Source organism: Argiope bruennichi, chromosome 4, assembly GCF_947563725.1.
Source record: "Argiope bruennichi chromosome 4, qqArgBrue1.1, whole genome shotgun sequence".
In the NCBI taxonomy this organism is placed as follows: Eukaryota; Metazoa; Arthropoda; class Arachnida; order Araneae; family Araneidae; genus Argiope; species Argiope bruennichi.
In genome coordinates, this window is record NC_079154.1 from 84,754,064 (window position 1) to 84,777,221 (window position 23,158).

The 23,158-nt window shown below is 26.3% G+C and overlaps 2 protein-coding genes across 7 annotated transcripts in view; both read left to right on the forward strand.

Moving 5' to 3' along the window:
* The window catches only part of LOC129966078 (cubilin-like), a 432,527-nt gene extending 421,534 nt beyond the window's left edge, over positions 1-10,993 (forward strand). For all 5 annotated transcript variants that reach the window (XM_056080447.1, XM_056080449.1, XM_056080450.1 and 2 more), the window contains 6 exons: positions 939-1,156; positions 3,310-3,477; positions 5,396-5,525; positions 6,499-6,566; positions 7,900-8,013; positions 9,546-10,993. In XM_056080447.1, the coding sequence (XP_055936422.1) occupies positions 939-1,156; positions 3,310-3,477; positions 5,396-5,525; positions 6,499-6,566; positions 7,900-8,013; positions 9,546-9,742 (895 nt within the window). In that variant the 3' untranslated portion in view covers positions 9,743-10,993. The remainder of the gene's footprint in view (positions 1-938; positions 1,157-3,309; positions 3,478-5,395; positions 5,526-6,498; positions 6,567-7,899; positions 8,014-9,545) is intronic.
* A 4,428-nt stretch (positions 10,994-15,421) lies between these two features.
* The window catches only part of LOC129966867 (cell death-inducing p53-target protein 1-like), a 57,519-nt gene continuing 49,782 nt past the window's right edge, over positions 15,422-23,158 (forward strand). The window contains exon 1 of one of the 2 annotated variants that reach the window (XM_056081468.1): positions 15,422-15,548. In XM_056081468.1, coding sequence (XP_055937443.1) covers positions 15,488-15,548 — 61 coding nt within the window. In that variant the 5' untranslated portion in view covers positions 15,422-15,487. Of the gene's footprint in view, positions 15,549-18,704; positions 18,828-23,158 lie in introns of those variants that run through there. The other variant, XM_056081472.1, reaches the window with a different exon arrangement.

A 23,158-nucleotide genomic window follows, 5' to 3' on the forward strand; every position in this document is an offset into this window, starting at 1 on the left:
TGGCACATACGCACTCTTTTGTGGAAATTTTCCATGAAACTTTCACATAAATGCAGCTGAATTTGTTGATGCAGCTTTGAATTTCCTTTTTCAATGCTCGCGTGCTTGTAGGCGTGTTGGCATAGACCTTTGACTTCAAATAAACCCCTAAAAAGAAATTCGATGATGTTAAATCACATGATCTAAGGACAATTCTCAAATTTTGAAACAGTGGCAGCCAGAGTTTCATTATTTTTGAAATATTGTTCAACGATAAAAATACATTGTTCTATCGTGTAATGCTCCTTTATTACTAACCCTAAACTAGCAGTTGTCAAATGATTTTTGAATAAGATTACCAACATTTTACAGCACAAATGGTAGCAAATTCAAATCTAGTGTTAATACTGGGACAGCCTTTATAATATTTCTAAATCATGTGTATCTCATCTTATGCAGAATCTTATTCACATTTATAAAATTAAAGTTTTCAGTGTTTCCAAAATTCATTATCGGTGGCTACTTAGGATTAGTTTAAGCTCATATATATTATGAATAGAAATCCATAGTAATGATCCTTATTGTCGTTCATTTATGTAAATAATTAATTTATCAGCAGTATGCCAGTGAAAAAAAAATTAAATCCTCATGTCTGTAATGTGGCCGATTTCTATTAAGATTCTCATTAATTTTATTGAAAATAAGACACAATGCTTTAATGAATCTCATTATTTTAAACTCTTTATGATTCTCACCAATTTAACCTGCAATACTTCAGATTTCTTTTATAAGTTTAAGTTTAATAAGTTCAATTAAGAAATTTTAATTTCAATTTAAAATGTGCTTTGCATTATTTTTGCATTAAATACTTAACTTTCTCTTTTCTAAAAAATATTTACTCTTTTTAAATATTTCAAATTTCTAAATTTCTTAATTTACTTAATTTTTTTTTTATGCAGTGAGATCTGTCAGGAGGATTGGCTCGAAATTTACGAAGTGTGGCCATCGGGACGCGAACGCAAACTGGGTCGGTACTGTGGTCGAACCGCTCCGGGACCGATTATGTCTGCTCTTGGCGTGGACACTGTGAAGGTCCTCCTTCACACGGACGACAAGAATGTGGCTTCAGGATTTACGGCCACCTACGAATTCTTCCCTGCAGATACGCGATACGTTGGTAAGTCCTCACTTATGGCTTTCAGAGAAAAAAAAATTTGTATTCAATTTTTTTAAATTTTCCACCAGATTTAATATTAATTTTCCATTATATTATTTGATATTAAATTACCAATATGAACTATTTTCGACATGAAATGAACTACATTTAAGAAAATGAACAACATTTCATGTTGAAAATAGTTATACCATTCATTGCATAGAATGCATCATCATAATAAAGTTAATGAAACACATTAAGAAGATAATTTCAGCATTATAAACACTCTCATAGATTGTAAATGCACCATTTGTAATTTGTGTGGAATCCTCAGAAATAGCGTAAAAGTATAACAGAATAAAACGTCCAATATTTATGAATTCAATAGAAGAGTTGCTGAAATTTTGTTCTGTGGCATCAAGTAACGAAGTTCAATGATTTTGTATTAGACTATCTTTCCTCAAGCCTTCATTCTAATTTAATTCTAATTAATTAACTTGATTCCATTTATAGTATCAATGGATTTTTTATTCCATCATACATAAGTTGCTATTTCCATCACTGCAAGCCTATCTGTATTTTTATTTCATTTTAAATACCAATATAGATTATTTGATGTTATTAATAGCTGTATCGTATTTCATTACATGTCTGGATAATATAAATTGGATTATTGGATTATATAAATATTATTATTATTTGCTGTTTTTAAAGAAAAAAAACTTTTAAACTTTCGCAAAACAATTATAAAAAGATTATTAAGTTACCAATGCTGAATTAGTTATCGTAATAATTACTGACAAATTTGGGGCAGTAAGCATTTTATGGCGTCATTTCGGTTTGGAATTATTAGTTGAAAGATGCCTGTTCTATCTGCTTTGAGTTTTGATTCGTAAGGACTGAAGAGCAGGTATTTAGATTTTCGCTCATGCGCACAAACTGAACTGATGAGGCAATTTGTATAGAATCAATAATGTTCAGGTAACTGATATTAGATTTTTAATAATGCGCTAAATTTTAAGGTGCGGTGAAATTCATGACACTCAGTATTAATGATTGATAAGTTTAATCAGCTGAAGAAATAATATTTTAGTATGGTTATTACTGCCAAGAATTAAATAATTAAGATTTAAGTCTCTGGTAGCAGATGAAGCCAAATAATTTTAAAATGTCTTATTAGCCCTAGAATTGAGATTGGTTCATTATTATTGTTTATTTTTTCATTAAAAAAATGTTTTATTTTTCCTTTGCTTGTTTAAAGAAGTTTTCTGATCTTTATGTTTGATTTCTAAAGGAGAAAAAAATCATTTGCATTAAGAGAATTAAGAATGATGCATAATTATTGTTTTTTTTATAAAAGATATTTTATTTTTCCTTTGTTTGCTTAAAGAAATATTCCGATCTCTATGTTTTGTTTAATGAAGTATAAATTGAAAATCCTTTGCATTGTATCCGTTTTCTTTCAAAAAGATAAAAAAAATCAATTCAAATTTTTTTGTTTTATATTATTTAGTATCTATACCAGATTTAACTACAAAAATCACTTCAAAAAATCTGTAATCATAAATTGAAATATAGTTTTCTGAACTTTTTTTTGAAAAATTCCAATAATTGTATGATTTGATCATTATAATTAATTGAGATGACAATTATAAATCACAGTTTAAATTATGATTTGATAAATTAGCTTCAGTTTTATCATATTGAAAAGCATGATTTCAGGAAATTTTATGAAAAATCTATATTTGATTTTCAGGCATGGTTAATGTCAAATATTGATTATTTTATAGTTACTTTCTTTCACTTTCTTTCATAGACATCATTTCTTTCATAGACATCACTTTCTTTCAAATCACTGACCATTTGTACCTTTATGTTCAGTGAATGGCTCTTTAAATTGTGAATTAGGGTAGCAAGTAGTACTATATAAAATAAAATTGGGAAGGAATAGAAATGGCGACGAATTTTTATATTTTGAATTGACTTGTTTCTTTTATTTACGATTAATCGATACTCATATAAGTTTCAATTAAGAGGGTGTTTTAAATTTTTTCATATGTCAAAAATATCGGTAAGTTTTTCCAAATAAAAAAATTATGATGAGAGTTGTAAAACGTTGTGAGATATTGTGTTCTTTAAAATTGTGCATTCACAAAATGTGTTTTCCTTTGCAGATTGTGGTCGCAATATCTCTGAGCTTACTGAGGGTGTTCTCCTGAGTCCTGGGTTCCCCGGTTCATATTCGCCGAGTCTCCAAGTTTGTAATTGGTTCATCACCGTCCGACCCCACCACAGAATCCTCCTCTCCTTTGTTTTCTTTCAAATCGAAGGGGATCCAGAGCGTAATAACCACCTTTAATAATTCCTTTTATTTATTTATTCTATTGGGGCATAATATTTAGTGGCAGATTTTCAATTATGTAGCCTCCTAGGACTACTAAACAGAGAGGTGTCCGCACGCAGGGTGAGAAAAAGACTGTAGTTCTCCTAGTATGAGCTGTCGAATTTGAAAAAAGAAAAGGAAAGAAAAATCAAATCAGTCACGTTTTCATATATAACCATATAACTATACTCAATTGCATTAATAGATCACACATTTTGAATGCTATGATAAAATATCAATACAATCAAAAGAATATGCATAATAAGTGTCAAAATGTTAAATATTTATAAAAAGTTAAATTTTAAAATTAAATTATGGAGTAATGTGAATATGATTCCAGATATATCTGTCATAAATTAATTTCAACGCAATTATTATCTTAATACCATCATTTCTGATGATATAACAAAATATAGCCAATATACATGTCGCTTCTTATGATGAAAATTTATGCTACTTCGTCTTGCAACTGAATTTCTTAATGATAGACGATGACTCGAACAACTTTATTACATTACATCGATTAATAACGTGCTATTTAAATATGCTCCGATGTAATGTGCTGCCCAAATAACTTCAGAATTTTTCAATATGTATTTTTTTATTGGTTAAATTGGAATGACGTATATATCCCTCGTTATACTTTCCAATTTTGTTTGAAAACTTTTTTCTCTCATTTAAGTAAAAAAAAAAAAATCTAGAAAAGATAATTACTTCTTAAATATAATTTTCAATATAAAAAAAAGTGTGTTACTTCTTTTCAATCTCAAGTAAAGTTCATTGAAATTTCACTATTTGAATTCATTTCACTTTAAATATTATGATTTGAAATAATTTGATTAATGAATCTTCCTCAATTATTTATTTTCATTCTTTTAATAAAAAAAATAATGTTGAAAATAAAACGAGTAAGGAAAATAAAACGGATTTTTTTTCAAGAAGTAGGCTTTATTAATTGGATAATCTTATTCTAAATTATCAAGATTTTCAGTTCATTTTTTGGTTTAAGACATTTGTTAGAATAATATCTGGAAATATCCAATGCAACTTTTTTCATTAGTTCTAGAAATAATGAAAGGACCCAAACACCCATTCAATGAAATTACGGTGGGCACCCGAGATACCTGGATATAACTGCGAAATCTTCTTCCCCTATCGTTTAAGTAGGAGTAATTGACGCTTTGGCGATTGAAATTTGTGGCATGGGTCCTCGCATAGATGGGTTTGGGGAATCTTTCAAAAAATTTCTAAAGAGTGTCCAATCATGCATTTGCTTAGTAACCATCGGCCGAGTCTTCATTTGTATATCACAGAACTAAGAACTGGGGCTGCCTATCATATTTTGAGCAAGATAGTGAATTTTTCTATCTTTGAAACAGAAAGTTGGGCACTCCAGTATTCTGAGTACCCACACTCAAATGATCTTCTTAGTTAGATGGTTAAGGAGCTAAATTATCGAAATAGATATCGGTAATTTTCGATGCAGTAATTAAAATTTCTATTTCTTATGTTCTGTCAACCTATGTGAGCTAGGGCTCAATAGCACCAATATTTGATTTCTTGTATGATAGCTAATCACCTCGATGGCAAATGATGAATTAATTTTATTAAAAGTTATTTCTCCTGTCAATGTCTTATGTTCTATAAACAAGAGAACTCGTGGTTCATATCACAAACTATATTCTGCTATTATGACAAAAAAAATAGGTATTATCATCTTCATTTTGAGTGAAAAGTTATTTTATTATCCTCACCATTCGTTTCCGAATTACCATTTTTTAAGGCTATTTCAAATTTCTAGATCATTCAGTAAATTGCAAAATTTTTTAATAATATTGTGAATTTCAAGTTTCTTTAAAGAAAGTCTTTTATTTCAGGTCGCGGATGTCCAGGTGCTGTTGTCAGAGTTTATCCAGAATTGAGTGAACCTCCGATGGAGCTGTGCGGTGAATCTTTAGCCAATCACAGCAGGGAGATCTTATCATCCAGTAACATCATGAAAATATCGTAAGTATTAGTACTTTATTTTTTTAGCATTATTCATGTAGCATTTACAGAAATTTTCAGCATATATTCTCAGTATATTCATCGAAACAATTAAAATTTAGCATTTTGCTTGCGTGTATTTACATGTACGTGATTATTCCTAGTTCCTGTAAATTAGTTTTAGGTAAACGTCTTGCACGAGTAAAAAATCTATAAAATTATCAATTTTAATATGCATGTCACATTTCTAACATTCTTTGTGTAGGAAAAGAAGATTTGCAACTGCATATTTTTATGGGAAATTATAATTTATTATTAGTTTTAGGTGGGAAATGCCTTTAAAATTTATTTTTTCCATGGTGGTAATTTTAGTAATGTTTTTGTTAACATTAACAGATTTAACTCGTGTGTATAAAATCTTCACAAAATAAACCATCATAATTTTTCTTAATTTAATATTTTTAGAAATAAAACCTTATTATAACTTTTCGTAATTTAATATTTTGAAAATAAAGCCCAATTTTGCTATAAATGACTATATTTTAAGATATATTAGTTAGCTAAAAAAAATATTATCATCTATCTAGAAAGAAAATTTGAGGTTCGAGAGTTAATATTGTAATGTTTTTTTTTAACATTAGCAAACTTTACAGTGGCAACGTACTTCTTTTAAGCGCGATTTTTTTAAAAAAAAGTCATATCCATTTATGTTAAAAAGTGAAATATAACGAAATTTATTTGTTTAATTTACTCTTTATACAATACAATCTTTTAAATTGTTTCATGTTAAAATCAGTTAATATTTCCAAATATGAAAAAAGATCTTTCAAAGAAATAATTCATAATAATAGTAAAGAATGGCAAATCGAAATAAATCCAGAATTTTTTTTAGCAGATTAATTCCAATATCATGAATTATTATGATATTGGAATATGACATATATTAAGTGTTTCCAATTATATTTATGATAACATTACTCAATTTCTTTTTTAGATTTGTGACAGCGGATAAGGCGGTAGGGGCTAAAGGTTTCCAAGCCACGTGGACGGAAATAAAAGAAGGTAATTTTGAAATGCTAGCTAACGAAACTTTAGAGTAGAATTCTTGAAATAAGAGTCGAATTTTCAGAAGATTCCTCAAGGATGCGTAAAATATGTTTAAATCTAGTAGGCAACGACAACATTTTAATGAATTAGAATATTTTATTCGTGAAATGTTGTTAAAAACGAACATTTTTAACACATTTCAAAGTTATAACAAATGAGTAATGCTGGACTCCTTTATAGGCTTTGACCTCAAACAAATAACATATTACAGGTTGATAAAATTCCCATACATAAATTATTTAAAATTTAAAACAATTTAAATAAAAAGAGTAATCTGAATAGAGAGAAATCCAATAAAAGTACTTATACTAATTTCATGATTATAATATCGTCTGAAAACCACCTTATTTATATTCAGTTTAGTTTTATTTAATTCATTTAAGGTTTTATTTCAATGTTAATTTTCAGTTTTGATTTGTGAGAAGATTTTCCTTTATAAATGCACCAAAAACAGGAATATTTGAAAAAAATTTGATCAAAAGGCAATCATCTGTTCTAACAATAAAACATCAACATTTTACCATTTATGTTATTTTAATTTGTAGATTTTAAAATTACTGGTTTTCTAACGTTTTTTAGAGGAAGAACGATGATGACAATATTTTTCTCATTCTATCGCAGAGATTTAAATTATTTAATAAAATTCTTCAAATCCAAATTCATAGACTGTCACTTGTAATGTTGTTTTGGTATGCTAGTCTTATAATTATCGTTAGATAGAGTTTGTGGAACATAATTTAGTTTAGAAAAATTACATATTTCTTGAAACTTTTCTACTAATGAAGAAATTCCAAGTCATTATTTGAGATTTAAAACTATCTAAAGAAACTGTCATATTTTTCCAAAAAAATGTTATAAAAACACTTTTTTGATCATAAAAGCAATGTTATTTGAATGTACTGATTTTATTACGTATGTATCTGTTAAATTACATTTAGTTATTAGTTTAAAAAAAGAAAATTATGAAATTTATAAGATGAGTTTCATTTATATCATTATTATTTAAACTGACTCTATTTTATTAAACAAATAAAATATTTTTTTTTAGTGTTATGAACCTAATTTCTTTCAGAAAAAGTTTTACATTTATTTTTTCAATTATTTCATAATTAAAAATTGTCCTTGTTCTTGAAATATAATTGGAACTAAATATTACTACTTTCATTGTCAAAAATCCTATTTATCGAAATATTAATGTATTCATTATTTTAAAAAAATATTAATTATATTATTATAATAATATTAATTAATACTTATTTTAAATGCAATTTTTGAATTCTTCCTTTAGGAACGAAATGCGATCAATTTCAGTGCAGTACGAGTAAATATTGCGTAGCCGAGAGTGCCAAATGTAACTCACTACCAAATTGTGGTCTCGACGACTATTCGGATGAGGTAGATTGTAAGTGTTACTTTAATATATCTCCAAATATATAACTGTTATTTTAAAACCAAGTGTTATGTTATATCCATATAATTGAGCTAAAGGACATGTTACTTAAAGTATTTGAAATTAATGGTACATGATTTAACATGGACATATGAAATAAAAATGTTCAATTATTTTGTAAGCTACCTCTATTAAAATGTAAATGTAATGTATCAGCTTAAAAGAGAATATAATACCCTAAATTATGGAAGGTCTCATGTAAAGTTCAAATGATAAGAGTTTCGGAAATCTAGAATTACTATTAAAACTGAATGTTTTTCAGCGAGATATGATTTAGGAATCTGCCTTAAATGAATCAAATTATTATTATTATTTTTGCATTCTATTTTAAATAATTTTATTTAGACTGAAAGAAAAATTATCTTCATCCCCAATAACTTTATTTTGTGATTTCATTATTTTAACACAGTTATGATATTTCTTCTAAAAGATAAATCAAAATCAGTGGAATGAATATATGCAGATCATCGCTGTTATAAAATACAATGACGAAAATTAAAGTATATTCAACAAAATTTATAATACCCAGTGCCTCCCCTATTCTTAATTTGGCTGCGTTTTCCTTAAATTATTAGTGCAATATTAGTTTGAATTTTTTTTTCTTTCATTATTGGCTGAAACTATATTTTCTGCCATTGAAAGTAAGGTAAGAAATAATTCATGGCATTTAGAAATATTACCTTGAAAGACATTTTAAAAGTCATTAATATAATTTCTTTAAAGAACTAAATTTATTTTTAAAAATATCACAACTGGAACAAGATTTGAATATCAGAAGAATATGATCAGATATGATATTTTTTAAGAGAAGTTTAAATAATTTTTTAAGAAATTCAACAGTGCAATATTTTTCAGGAGTATCTATCATCAATAGCCATGTTATCTATTTTAGGAATAGATACCCGTTGCATACTGCGATCATTTTACCATTCTGTAAAGATTTCTATTAATTCACTATTAACAGAAATCTTTCTTTTATTCATTTTCATTTCAAATTATGGAATATTTTCGGGGAATAATAAATATTGCACATAAATGCTTTGCATAATATATAAAATAATGTTGATTCATATATCTATTTTATTAAAACATAACCATCGTCTAACGTCTATATTTCCATAAAAAGCAAAATACACGGATTGGATTTCTTAATCTAATACAATGATTTTGTTTAAACGTAGTCCAGAAATATGCTTTTATTTATCTAAACAATTTAATTCGTTCTATGGAAATATTTCCATTGAAGCGTATATAATATATTATTGATAGAAAAACTAAAATTTTAAACATGAAATCATTAATTTTGAAATGTCTCCAATTTTAATTTATTCACTACTATGGCATTAATCTGCAATTTCCAATGTTCAGGCTTTTTACTAAGCACATGTGATTCAAGCCGAATACTAATATGCATACTAAATATTATTTTCTAATATTAGTCTTTTTCGATATGATCATAGAGTGATATATTTTTTTTTCAATAGGTCTTGCAATTCATGGTATCGACATCCATTTAATTATCGGGCTATCATTTGGTGGGGCAATTATAACTGTTATCACCATGTGCGCTATCTTCCACCGCAAATGCAAGCGACGGCGGACTCCATCTGATACCCAACACCATAGAAATCAGCCAAAGATGGCTGCCACACCGCACATCGCAATACAGGACCATGTCTGAAGCACACGACGTCATCTGCCCACACTTGAATGCGAATTCGTCGCAAGGCGAATCTTCTCGTGCAGCTAAGTTGAGATAGTCCTTCTCGAAGTGTATTGGCTATAAGATAGATTCACTTGTAAAAGGTGAAGGACCATTGGTCGGATATCCTTAGGAGCTGTTCTCTCCGTAAATCTTCAGTTTTCACCAACGAGGAATGGTAAAGTGATTTTTAAAGGGACGTCCACTGACTGTATACAGGTTACTGGTGAGACTGGATAAAGATAAAAATAGGGTTGTTGTCTGTAAATTCTATTTTATATGATTGCATATTTGAAAAAAAAATACATATTAGAGTTCCGTTTTTAGACTATCTCTGAAAAGAGAATTGTTGCGAGTCAAAATAATGTGTCCTAATCATCATATATTTGTCATTTTGATACTGTAAAAAAAGTGGTTTGCTATTAACGTACAAATCGACGTGGTCTTAAAATCGAACGGAAAATGTAACAATTCCTCACCTTGCAATTCCTACTTGGCTTTATCGAATTTGTATTCGTCTTGTTGATGTGGTTATACAAATTTTATTATATAAGAATTAATAAGATTAATTCAGCCAAATATTATATTAATGCTGATAAAAATGCATTTTTAAAAAGGCTTATAGCATATGAGCTGTGTTTAAATGAAGAAAATCTATGTCTTCTTTTTGAAAATGAGTTTATGTAGGCAAAAAGATATTTAGATCAAATTAAGGCAGCAGAAAAATTATTTTAGTTTACAGACGAATCAAAAAATCTTGTCTTATAAGTTTAACACAAAAAAAAAAATATTTTATATAATGTTTTTTTTTAAGTTATGATTTAAAGTGTTATTTTTAAAATATTACCGTATGCATCAAAATTCTGCCAATGCAATAATATTTCTTCACTTAAAAAAATATGCAGGAAACTTAATAAAAGAAAACTGAGTACTTAGGTCTGAAGCCTTTTAAATGCAGACAAGAAAAGTTATTATTAAAATCATTTCAATGAATTGAAAACTACATGAATCTTTAAAAAAACAACACTACTATAAATTTATTTAAGGCCTTGCCTTTCCTAAAGAGAAACATTAAAAAAATAAAACATAAATTTGAAAAATCTGATCTACAGTTAAAAACTTTTTAACTGTAACTACATAACCATGATTGCAATTATCGACCGAAAAACTGGAAACAAGAGATTTAAAATAATTTTTAAATAATACCATTTGGGATTTTGAAAATTTATCGTCCAGTATATATATTATATATTATTATTATTATTATTATTATTATATTATAATATATATTATATATATTATTATTAACAGATGTTGAAATTTCCTGTCAGATTAAACTATAAATTTGTAATTTTTTATATACATTATTATTATAATAAATCCTCAAATTTAATTTTGCATTACTTGAGATATTTGTAAAAGAATTCTCACTTTTAAAACTTATTTTCATTTTTGGAATTTTATAAATTTTGCGTCTTTATTATTTTTTTCCCTAAGTTTATATGATCTTTTCAGAATTTTTGATGACTTCCATATTATTATTAAAAACTTTTCGTAGTTTTAGTAGTATCTACGTTATCTTTGGAAAGGAAACTTACTTGATTCTTATTTATTTTCCAAATGTTGATAAAATTTCATTTATTTTATATAAATGCAAAAATTTACTTTGATGCTGTCTTTTTTGTCTGATATTATCTTATGTAAAATATTTTTTTTTATAAAAATAGGATTTCTTGAAGATGGTTGTAATTTTGGCCATTTTTTATAGTTTAATTATTAATTTGCATATTCTCAGTGACCATTGCAATTAATATTTCTATTGTTCTTATTTTTTATATATCCTTGTACTAGAATGCCTTAATTTATGTAATGAGTGTTTTTAATTTTCTGATAATTCTTTTTTCCATTAATCTTTCTTGATTTTTACTCAAAATGAGGAAAAAGATCTTGCTTGAATAACAAGTTTGATAATGAAGTTGATTTAAATTATAATAAAAGGGATATTGTTTGCAAAAAAATTCACCTGATTGTCAAGAATTTTATATTTCTGAACATATATATTAAATATAAACATGTAGTATGTTTTTTTTTCCTTTTTTATAACAGAGATTAAATGTCTTTAATAACCACAAGTCTTTTTACCTAAAAAGTAAGCTTAATAAGTGTAGCATGCTTAAAGAAATGACGAACTGCTATTAACTAAATTAAAATACTCTTAATAAAATACCAAAAAAGAGTATTAGAAAAAATAAAATAATATATAACGAAATAATAGTTATAAAAGCATGAGAACAATTTCTGTAAACAGTTTTTGCAATACATGTGTGTTTATATCATCCATTTTTCAATTATTAATGTTTTTGCTGATCCATTTGTATGCTTTTAGTATATATTGTAATAACTGTAAGCATAAAACAAACAGCCCATTTTCGTTTTCATAGATTTCATTTGGATTATAAATTACTCCTTTTTTCCTTTATAGTCTGGTTAATTTTGTAAATGATTAATCTTCAATTTATTTTCCATTTCAGTAAGAAGTGTCGGTTTTTTTTTTTGTATAAAAGAAAAGCTTGTCGAATTTATTGGGTGTAATTTACTATTCTTTAGTAGCGTTTAAAAAATTTTCAAATTTTAACTGCATTTATTTGAAATTTTGAAATGTTTTATTCACAATAAATTTTAATGCCAGATAGGTTTCGAAATAGCAAACGTTTTATTGTGTTTAAATGGGCTTTAAAATGATTATTAACTCTTCAAACTGTTGATTTTCTATTTCATCAGTGGAATGTATCTTTGTAACATGTGGTTCACCTTTCAATATATGTGATTTAAATGTTTTGAGAAAAATAAATGAAGAATCCTGTTGTAAAAAAAAAAACTTCTTTTCTATGTGAATGATGTATTATATATGAAAAAAAGGAAAGAAAATAATATGCCCATTTCGCTAATTTTTGCAACGGGTATTTAATATCATTGAAGTGTATCCCTTTATATGGAACTATTATCCCTTATACATAATGTAATGTTTAGGATGAAATAAATAAGATTTTCCTTTACAGTTTTAAAATTTAATTCTGGATTAACTCACACATTGAAACATAAAACACATCTCGAAGAGTTCACTCATCATCTGAGAATAAAATAATTATATTCATAAACCCTTAGTTGAAGAAATTGGCGCTCAGAAGACAATTCTAATATAACAGGGACATCCTTTAATTATAATGCACCTAATTTCATTTGCAAAAATAATTTGTTAAAGATAGTGCACATTTTTTAAGAATGTTTTAGGGAATATCCTAAAAGAAACTTAATACAATTTTTGTATTTATCATGTTCCTGATTTACTTCGTACGTCGCTTTCACCATTATTTAAACTCAAAATTTTTGAGCAGAAAATAATTGAACTTGTGATGGAACTTTACAGTTTTTCATTTCTTGACTATATTTTAAATAAAAAGGTTTTTTTTCCTTCTGTTTTCTATGTTATTTTTTTCTTAATTTTTTAATACGAATCTCAAACAGAATAATGTAAACAAAGGACTAAGGAAAATAGATGGAACTTTTATCTAGCATACTCGATACATCCCTCTTTTCAAATAGTATTTTGAGATATAAATATTATATTTTAAAAAAATTACAATTTTTTTAATTAACGTTGAAGGTTTTTTTTACTAAAAGTGTAGGTGCGTAGGAATATGCATGTTAATTCAGAAATCTTTGGTACTTTAAAAAATCTATAATTCACAAACTAGTCAAGATTATTTCAGAAAGAACATACATGAAACTGGACATTTTTTTGTGATAAAATCAAATTACTAAATACTCTAAGTTAACAGAGAATTGCGTAATATAAATGTAAAATATTGATCGATTTGTGTAAAATAAATAAAAAAATAATTCGAATTTTGTATAAATGGAAATCAGCGGGAGTGGTCTCTTCGGAACTTTCTCTCACACTCTCCAATAAAAGTCTTATCGTCCTTCCTCTACATAATGTATATCTTAGATAAGACAGCGAATTCTTTGCAAGACTTTGATGAATAATAGTCACGGAATTTTGGCGCTAATCTATCATTTTTACTCTTTCTAACGCAAGAATATGTAATTTGGATACTTCTTTGCCGGTCGATTTACGCCAAAATTTGATACAAAACAACAGCTGCATCGTATCAGCTGCAGCGTATTGAATTTCTCTGATTTGATTCATTGCATTTATGAATTATAGCATTTGAATGCATGCGAAAGAACAGACAGACAATAGTTCAACCATTTTATTCAAAATTTGAGAAGTGTATATATTTTAGATGTTAAACCCGTATACCAAATTTCATCTGCCCTCTTGTTTGAATTTTGCAATTATCGAGTTCACTTGAATTAGACTTCGTCTAAATGGTTTTTGTTCAAAATTTGGTAGATATCTACAGATTTTGTCATAGTTTCGTATACCAAATTACAGCCATCTAGCTCAATGCTTTTATCAGTTATCTTGTTCACAAACAGACAGACATGAGCCAAAAATATGTTTTTCGGATATAGTGAAGTCTAAAATGTGGAAGTTCGTGAAAATCTCGAGTTTGAATTTTTTGTCGATAACAATACTTCCTCTATACTTTCTACACGAAAAAGTTGAAATGAGTCAAATTCTATAGCATAAATATAAGGCATGACATTCAAAACGTTTATTATATCATGTTTCATTTAGAAGCTAAGCTGTAAGACGTGAAATCAGAATTTTCGCAATAGAAATTCTGATGGTCGGACCAAAAACAAGAAATAGAAATGTTGCTTATTACTATGAGAAAGCATAGTATCAATGTCTAATACCTAAACTCCTACATGGAGGACGACACATTGAACTTTCTGAATCGTTATTCCAACCAACATCTTATTCTAGGAGACGAATTTGTTTATAAACAGAGACTTTATTTTTCCATTCACATGTTAACTGATTCCAATAAATTCTTGTCTATGAATTAAAAAAAGAGGTATTATATCCATTCTTTCCATATGCGTGCTGTGTTGTTTATATTCATCTTTTGCGAATTTTTGATTCTAAAATTCAATATTTCGGAACTTTTTAATCAACCCTATATTGCTTCTTTTTTAAGTTGAAAATGATTTGCTTTGAAAGAAACAATTTAAAAAACGCATTTCTAAGTAATCAGTATAATTAAAAAATTTATGTAACTGAGAAAAGTGGAGGATTTTAAATATAATTTCAAATCATGATTTGTAATTGTGACATTTCTAGTAATGTAATCATGAAATCATGATGCTTCTGTCAAAAGCTCAAATGATGGAACTTGCTCAAATATTTCTCCTTCTTTAAATTTACTGTTCATTTTTTATTTATATTTTTTAAAGGAAGTACATTTCGCTTGGAGTTAAAAAGAATAACACATGATACTTACGTCTTTTGAAATTGACAATCGTTAAAAAAGTACACTTCATCACAATAGTCTTCTTCTTCTTCTTTTTTTTTAATATATTTCTTTTTACTACATAGTTCTGACCAAAGGATTTTATGCAGAGTACTGTATAATTACCAATTGAAAGTGAAATGATAATGACAGGGAAAGTGAAAGTTTGGAGTTGATAATACAAGCTGTATTTGCAAATGGACAGAAAAGACAGCAGCCTATTCGATTGTCTGCGTGTCACTTTCAAGGCTGGTTTTCAATGATTTAAATCTTTTAAAAGTAAAACATTTCATTGTCACCCATGGCCCCACAACGACAAAGATCTGTGCTGAAGAAAGTTGGAACTCCTTACCGATTTAAGGGTAATTATAGGGTGGTTTATCTATATATTTTGTTTTTTTTTTTTTTTTTTTTTTTTTTTGATGAAAATAACTACTTGTCACAAGGTCTCGAGAGACCAAATGGAAACAAAAAAATTCAGCTTAGAAAATGTTTCTGATATTTAGTTTTCATTAAACTTTCTGGATTGTTTCAAACAATGGCATAGACTGAAGTTGATTCTTGTGATGCTGTATCCACATTAGAGTTATAACTGCACATGTCATCTTAATATGCATTTAAATTATATATTGTGCGGCACAGTGCGCATGTACTTCTCAAAATGCATTTTATGCTGTACAAAAATTTTGTGTTCGCCTTAAATTTTGAATTAAATTTTTGTATCGAAGAAAACCATTTTTGTTCAATTACCAAATTCATTTGTGATTCTCAAAAACAAGCATAGAAGGTTTTTAAAATGTTTGCTTAATGTTCCATCTTTATTAAAAACACTAATTTTGAAACAATGAAGGAGAATTTTAAAGTCTGTATCATACTTTTAGCTGCATTCCTAAAGAAATGAAGCATTTATAGCATTCTGTTGTATATATTTCTAGGTATAAAATAAAAAGGTAATCTTACAAGTAATTTTTCTAAATATATTATAAATTCAAAAAAATTCATTGAAATTAGCCTTATAATAATTATAATAATGCTAAAAAATACAAGCGATTTTATTGCAAATGAACGATGATAATAAATAAAGCAGACAGTTGTTATTAATAATTATTCTAAGGATTATATTATTAAATAAGTAACATTATTAAATATATAACATAAATAAATTTAATATCTTATAATAATCATCACAGGATAATAATCATAAATAGTACTGTATAATTTTCAATTGAGAATGGGTATTGACAGGAAAAAGGAAACTTAAGAGTCGATAATATAGAACATACTCACTCATGGACCGACAAGACTGCAGTCTTAATGATCATCTACTATTATCTTCAAGATTGGCTTTCCATTTACTTAAATCTTGAAAAAGTAAAACATTTTACCGTCATTCATGGCATATTATCTCCCTCTATATATAAATATAGGGATAATAAGATTATTATTATTAATAATAATCAATATATAAATTTATTAGAACATGGTTCATACTATCAAAATTAATTGAAAATGTAAATAATTATGTCTAAGTAATAGTTTATGTAGTAAGTTCTAAGTAATAGTTTATGTCATTACGAACAGCAATTAGATGATGGCTATTAGATATTTAATAGGAATTTACGCATGTTTATTACAGGAAAGAAATTTCTTCAATGAAATTTGAAATATTTTTATGTTTTGTTGGAATCAGTGAAATTAAAATAAATAGTTAAAGAAACTTCTAACAGCTCTAATTATAACCTTCAAAAATATCTAAAAATTAGTCTGAACTTTTTGTATTTTTAAAATGGAACCATGTCTCTTCATTTGTCTTGGCAATGTATATAATTATTTCTTACAAAATGTAAACAATTCAAAAATGTAACTAATTCATATAAAATTAAAATTCTTTCTATGAATATCATTGATGTTAATCATTACATTATATTATTCAATATATTAACATTTTGCATCAACCACTAAAATTAAAGTTTGGGCTTCAAATTCTAAAGGAATATTTTTTTTTATATTCTTAACCATAGATATTTATAATGTATATATACTTAAAAGAAACTGAGAAACTTTCTTATATTCAAGCAAGTTGTTTGCATTAATTGTCCTTTGTGTATCATTAAGCTAACTATTTTACAAACAGTGAAAATATATTAATCATATTGGAAATACATCCAGCATAATCGATTTCATTTCAAGTTTTTTTAATTATCATTTTACGTTTATTTTGAAGGTTGAATTTCTCATTACATACCTATTCTCCATAAATGGATTCAGTTATACATTTAAGAAAACGATTTTCTTAATAAAAAAATAAATAATTGAGAAACTTTTAATAAATGTAGAATTTTTCATAAATGCATATTAAATTTCATATTCCATGTGAAGAAAATAATTTTTTCTTTGAAAATTTTGAATAAAAAGACTCACCAGAGATTTTTTTCTGACTAATAAACTGGAGAAAAGAAATATATATACATTAAAAAAAATGCTTAATTTAAATTGGGATTGAAAATAATTATTTCTTATGTTATTCCATATTCTGGATTTAATAAAATATTGTTTACTTAAATTAAAAAAGAATAAATTTCTGAAAAAGATAAATTGATAAAAAAAAATTATTTCAAATTTGTGATTAAGGTTCTCCTTTATTTTGATGTTATTGCACTGACGCCATTATTTATAACGTTATTACAAAAAAAAGTGGATTATTTAAAAATATTATACTGATTATTTGTGTTTTACGTTTTTAGAAATTCCAATTTTGACACAAAATATTAGATAGATGTACCAGATTGAATTTTTATCCAGCATCAATAGAAATAAAAATTACTGTAACTAATATATATTAAACCTTGAAATAATAATTTTTCAGGCAGTAATCAATGCTATAAATTATTTTTAAATACCTTCTAAAGAAAAGAAAACTTTTTATGTATTTTACGATGCAAAGAAAGTGCTTAAATCATGGCCAATTGCAGATAAAGAATTATTGAAATAAATCCAAAAATAATTTATTTTAAATCAGCATTTCATCTGCGAAATGACAATCCAATGTCCTATTAAAGCCAATTCTATTTCATTCAAGTAACCAGAACATATCGTTGTCATTTTATTCATTTCTGAACCAATCTAATTTGCAACCTTTCACAATTCTCGATGGCAAAGCGAAAAAAAAAAAAAAAAAATGTCCCAAAGTAGTATGAATAATGTTCGAGTAAATGTATTACATTCTTTTTTTTTTCGTCCCGTGAAATATTAAATCAAAGAAACTTCATTATTGCCTGCGAGAGGGCAAAAAAAAAAGCCGCATTTAGCTGAGTTATAATTAGACTGGAAGACTCGAGTTATGGCCAAATCTCTGCCATCAGCTAAATGACTTGCAAGAAATCGATTCTAACATGTTCGCATATGTACGCGTGTAAAGCAGATTCATTTTGGATGGAAATCAACACGGCATGGCGTCAAGTATGGAACAATAGGGGAAGCTTCAGTCGTGTGTTTCCTTGACACTGGTTTCGACGAATAGCGTGGGTCAACGTGCAAGCTGTTTGGGTGAGTCCGTTACCATGGGAATGTGGAATTTGGATTGACTATCGTACTTTCAGAAGCTCCAGTATTCCACCACCTGAAACCCACTATGGCCACAGGTAACTTTTCGTTCCTTCCTACTCTGTTTACATTTCCGGGTATACTGGTAGCGTGTAAACTGGGGAGCGGTTTGATTAGGATGGCTAAGGTTGGTGATATTAACTTGCATGCAACTGTTTCTGAGATATATGGGTATACTTACAGCAAATAACATTGAGGCCACAATTTGAACTTCCTAGAGTCTCATACATTTTATAGGATAATTACAACTTAGTGGATGGATTTCTGATGGGAGAATAGAATGTGTATGTGTGTGTTCGCAGAAAAAAATATTGATAATCCAAAAATTTTATTTGAATTCATGAAATCTAGCATTTTTTTAGAATTTTAATGATATAAAGATTTCTTTATTACAATAAAACATTGAAAATACACAATATAATCGAAATATATCAACTACCCAAAATTAAAGTATTCAGTAAAAATAAATATTCAACAAAATGAATTGATGATCATAAAGCATCTAAAAAATATTTTGTAATTGCATTTTTTTATAGAGCATTTTTCCGTCTAAACTTCAATATAATTGTTTAAAATATGTAAGCATTTATTCACCGTGCAACATTTAAACTTTCATTATATCGATTTTTATTATCATTTTTGTAGCATAGAAATGAAGATTTTAAATAGAAATTAAATGTAATGAGAATTAAAGTTGATAATAAAGAAATAAGTAAAAATACTTAATTTTATAAAAATGGGTATAATGTTAAAAAAAAATAATGAAAAAATTGAAATGTTCAAAAGCTTGAAATATTGAAGTCTATATTTTACATTTTCAAAGGCAATTTCTTACTTTTTTTATTTTATTCTAAAATGAATGTCTGTGATGTTTCATTCTTATTGTACTTATTTTGGAAATAATATTTACTTATTATTTTAGAAAATATTTCATTATTTTGAAATCATGCATTTGAACACCAAATTCTTTTCTTTGATAAATGATAGTAAATTTATTATATGTGTTTGGAATTACTCTTTTTTAATAAGGAATTTGTGTATCATTTTATATTTAAAATTCCTGAAGTATTTCCATAAATAATAATTTTATATAAATTATCTTTAAAATATTAATAAGAATTTATTTTTATTCTCCTTTTGCAGTAGAAAATTGAATGAATTATTTCGTTTAATAATAAAATCAGTGATAAAAGATGATGGAACAAATAATCTTATCCCAATTTTGGTCAATGATTTAGTCTTGACAATTCTAAAATCATGTGTCACGGGCCAGAATGAATAACAGAAAAATACTTGTCATCTTATTCCTTTAACAAATTCTACATATTAGTAAATTGAATGAATTAAAAGATTTTAATTGATTTGATGTTATAATTAAAATTTGGCAATGTTTATCAATAGACGAGTTTTCATTTTGTATATTCTTATCAAATCTGATTCTATATTAGTTGGATCTTACTTTTTATAAGAATTATAGAAATATCATTAAACAGAAATTTATTAGAAATTATTGTAATATTATTTTGCTTAAGTTAAATATTATTTCATAATGCCTCAAATCTTATTTCCTGTATTGGTTGCTTTTCTATATCTTTCTATAAATATGAAAATTCATGGAGCTTTCAATATTTTTTATGAAAAATATTTTTATAAATTAGTTTAGGAAGCCACTTTATAATTTTTTTTGTAAATAATTGATATATAGTCTTGAATTGACAAAATAATTTAAAATACTAAAGTGTATTTTATTGAATCTCTATATTTAATTCCTTTCTTTTTAATATACCTTCATAATAGTTAGATATAAATATTTATAGTTTTAAAAACCAAATTCTTTTTTTTAAATAATAGTTATATAGTATTGAATTGACAAAATAATTTAAAATATTTATATCATACGAAAATTGTTTCATATGGGAAAACATATACTATAGATTGATGATGCATTATTAAAATTGTAGCTGAAATCGTTAGCATCTTCCATATTATTATAAAGAAGTTATCGGATTCTGAGCTTTTCGATCAAAAATATTATATTCTTCCTATTCATTGTCACTATAATTAAAATTTCATTATTAATTTATGGGAATGTTATGAATTATTAGAGTAGCATTTATTAACAAAATTCTTCTGATGGATCTTCAATATCAAGAGTCTTTCAAGTCTGCGATTCTGACGGATTAGTTACTTTAAAAGTATCTGAAATTCTTTTATAGACAGAGATTCTTTTATCGAGAGAATTTCCAATCCAAAGCATTTAGTTCATTTTTCGAAATATCAGATGTTTTAATCATTATATTGGATAAATTTCGTTTGAAAAAAAGTTGAAATTAAGTATGTTTTAGAAATCTTAAAAATAAATTAAATCTATTTGAATTAATATAGTGTTATTTTTCTATAAGTGTAAAATAAAAAAAATGTTCAGAAAAAAATGCATAATTAATAATATGTTTTATTAACTGTAAGTGATATCAGTTTTTTCTTATTAATTCAAAAGGATCATAATATCCTTTTGAATTAATAAGAGAATTTAAAAAATTAGATAATTAATAGTTATCTAAAATATTAGTGTTACAAAAAAAAATGCAAGAAGAACACGAGATATTTGACATACTATTATTATTTTTCTAATAATTTATGGAACATTTTCCCCCTTTAACTTCTAATTCAAAGATAGCAAAGTCAGAATTAAATTTTTGCTATTTCATTTAAATTTAAAATTTATATTATTTTTAGTAAAGATTTAAAAAGAAAATTCCATTATATTTATGCACAAAATATCAGGAAATTTCCATGAATTTTATATTAAATATTCGTCCTTAAACATCGATAATTTCAATAATCTTAGTGAAAATACCAATAATTTACGATAAAGTTTTGAAAAAGAAAAACCTCATAATATTAATATTTATCATTTGTATTTCATTTTATAGCTTTTACCAGATTTCCATGCTTTTGATAACGAACATCAAACAGATGTTCGCTCTTCGTACTCTTATGCAATTAAATAATGAAATTCAATAAATAGTTGCAATTGTGTGATTAATAATTTGCCTCCCAACAAAAATCGAATTCTACATTTGTGCTTATTATGAAAGTTCGTATGATAAGGACTTCATTAACTACTAACCTATTATCATTTTTAATTAAAATAACAAATGATAATTTACTATTACACATAAGAAAATTCTTTAATTATTTTATATTTCAGCAGGTAAATGTATAATGCAATTAATAAAATAAATCTTTTTTATGTATTCTGAATATTCTTTTTGATACTTTGTTTCGCAGAATTTGTTCGCATTTTCAGTTATAACTTTGCAAAAATGGATAAAAATGTAATTAAATTATAGTTCATTAGGGTTTAGCAAAAATGCACATTAAAATAAATTCGAACGATTTTGCGAACGGAAGATAAAATAAATCTTCCCAATTACAATATCGAGGGGTAAATAACAACATACTGGGATAATTACGAACAAATATTTAATAAATAAATTTGTTTGAAAAAGTTCACCGTTAAATAAATCCTGCAGAGTATGATTATGCATTCAAACAATTTATAAGTCGATTTTTCATTTCATACGATTACTTTAATTGAAAAGAAAAGTGACGTCTTCAAAATTCAAAATTCGTTGTCAAGTACTCCAAATAGCTCTACAAAGTAAATTTTTGTTCTATATATTTTTAAACTGAAAATAAATTTTAAAATTTAAAATTATGGAATTCAAATAATTTCAGGTTTATTTAATACCATATAACTAATAGTACTTAATAATGTACTGAATAATATAAAAGAACAAAGTTTTGTTCAATTCAAAATATCTAAAAAACAATATTCAAGGAAAAACACACACCAAAAAAAAAAAGTCATTGCAAATGATGTACAGTGTGAAATGTCCAAATGAGGAAAAAATAACAATTATTTCATTTGACTATACATCCTCATCCGCATCACCTGTGCAAATTTTTATTACACAGGTTAGAAATTACACAATAGAGTATGATAGCAATGTATTTTCGCAAATACTTTCCTAGGCATAAAAAGTTTTAAACAAAGATTCTTCATTTCGAATTCATATACGAGAGCAACGTGCTGTAATCCTAATTCATCATTACAATAAAATAAAAAAATGCCGAGTAATTCCACCAGAAAAGAGAAGAAGAAGATAAAGAGAAAAATGGGTAATAATTTTTAAATTTATGCTTATGCTTTCGCTTTGTGGAATAAAATCATAGGTATTTAAAGTTCAAAATCAAATCAATAATGGTTTGTGATGTATCCAAATGTAATTTTGCAGGTAATTATTTCCCCTTTTAAAATATATAGATCCTTATAACTTACTTTTTAAATGTAATTTAATTGATC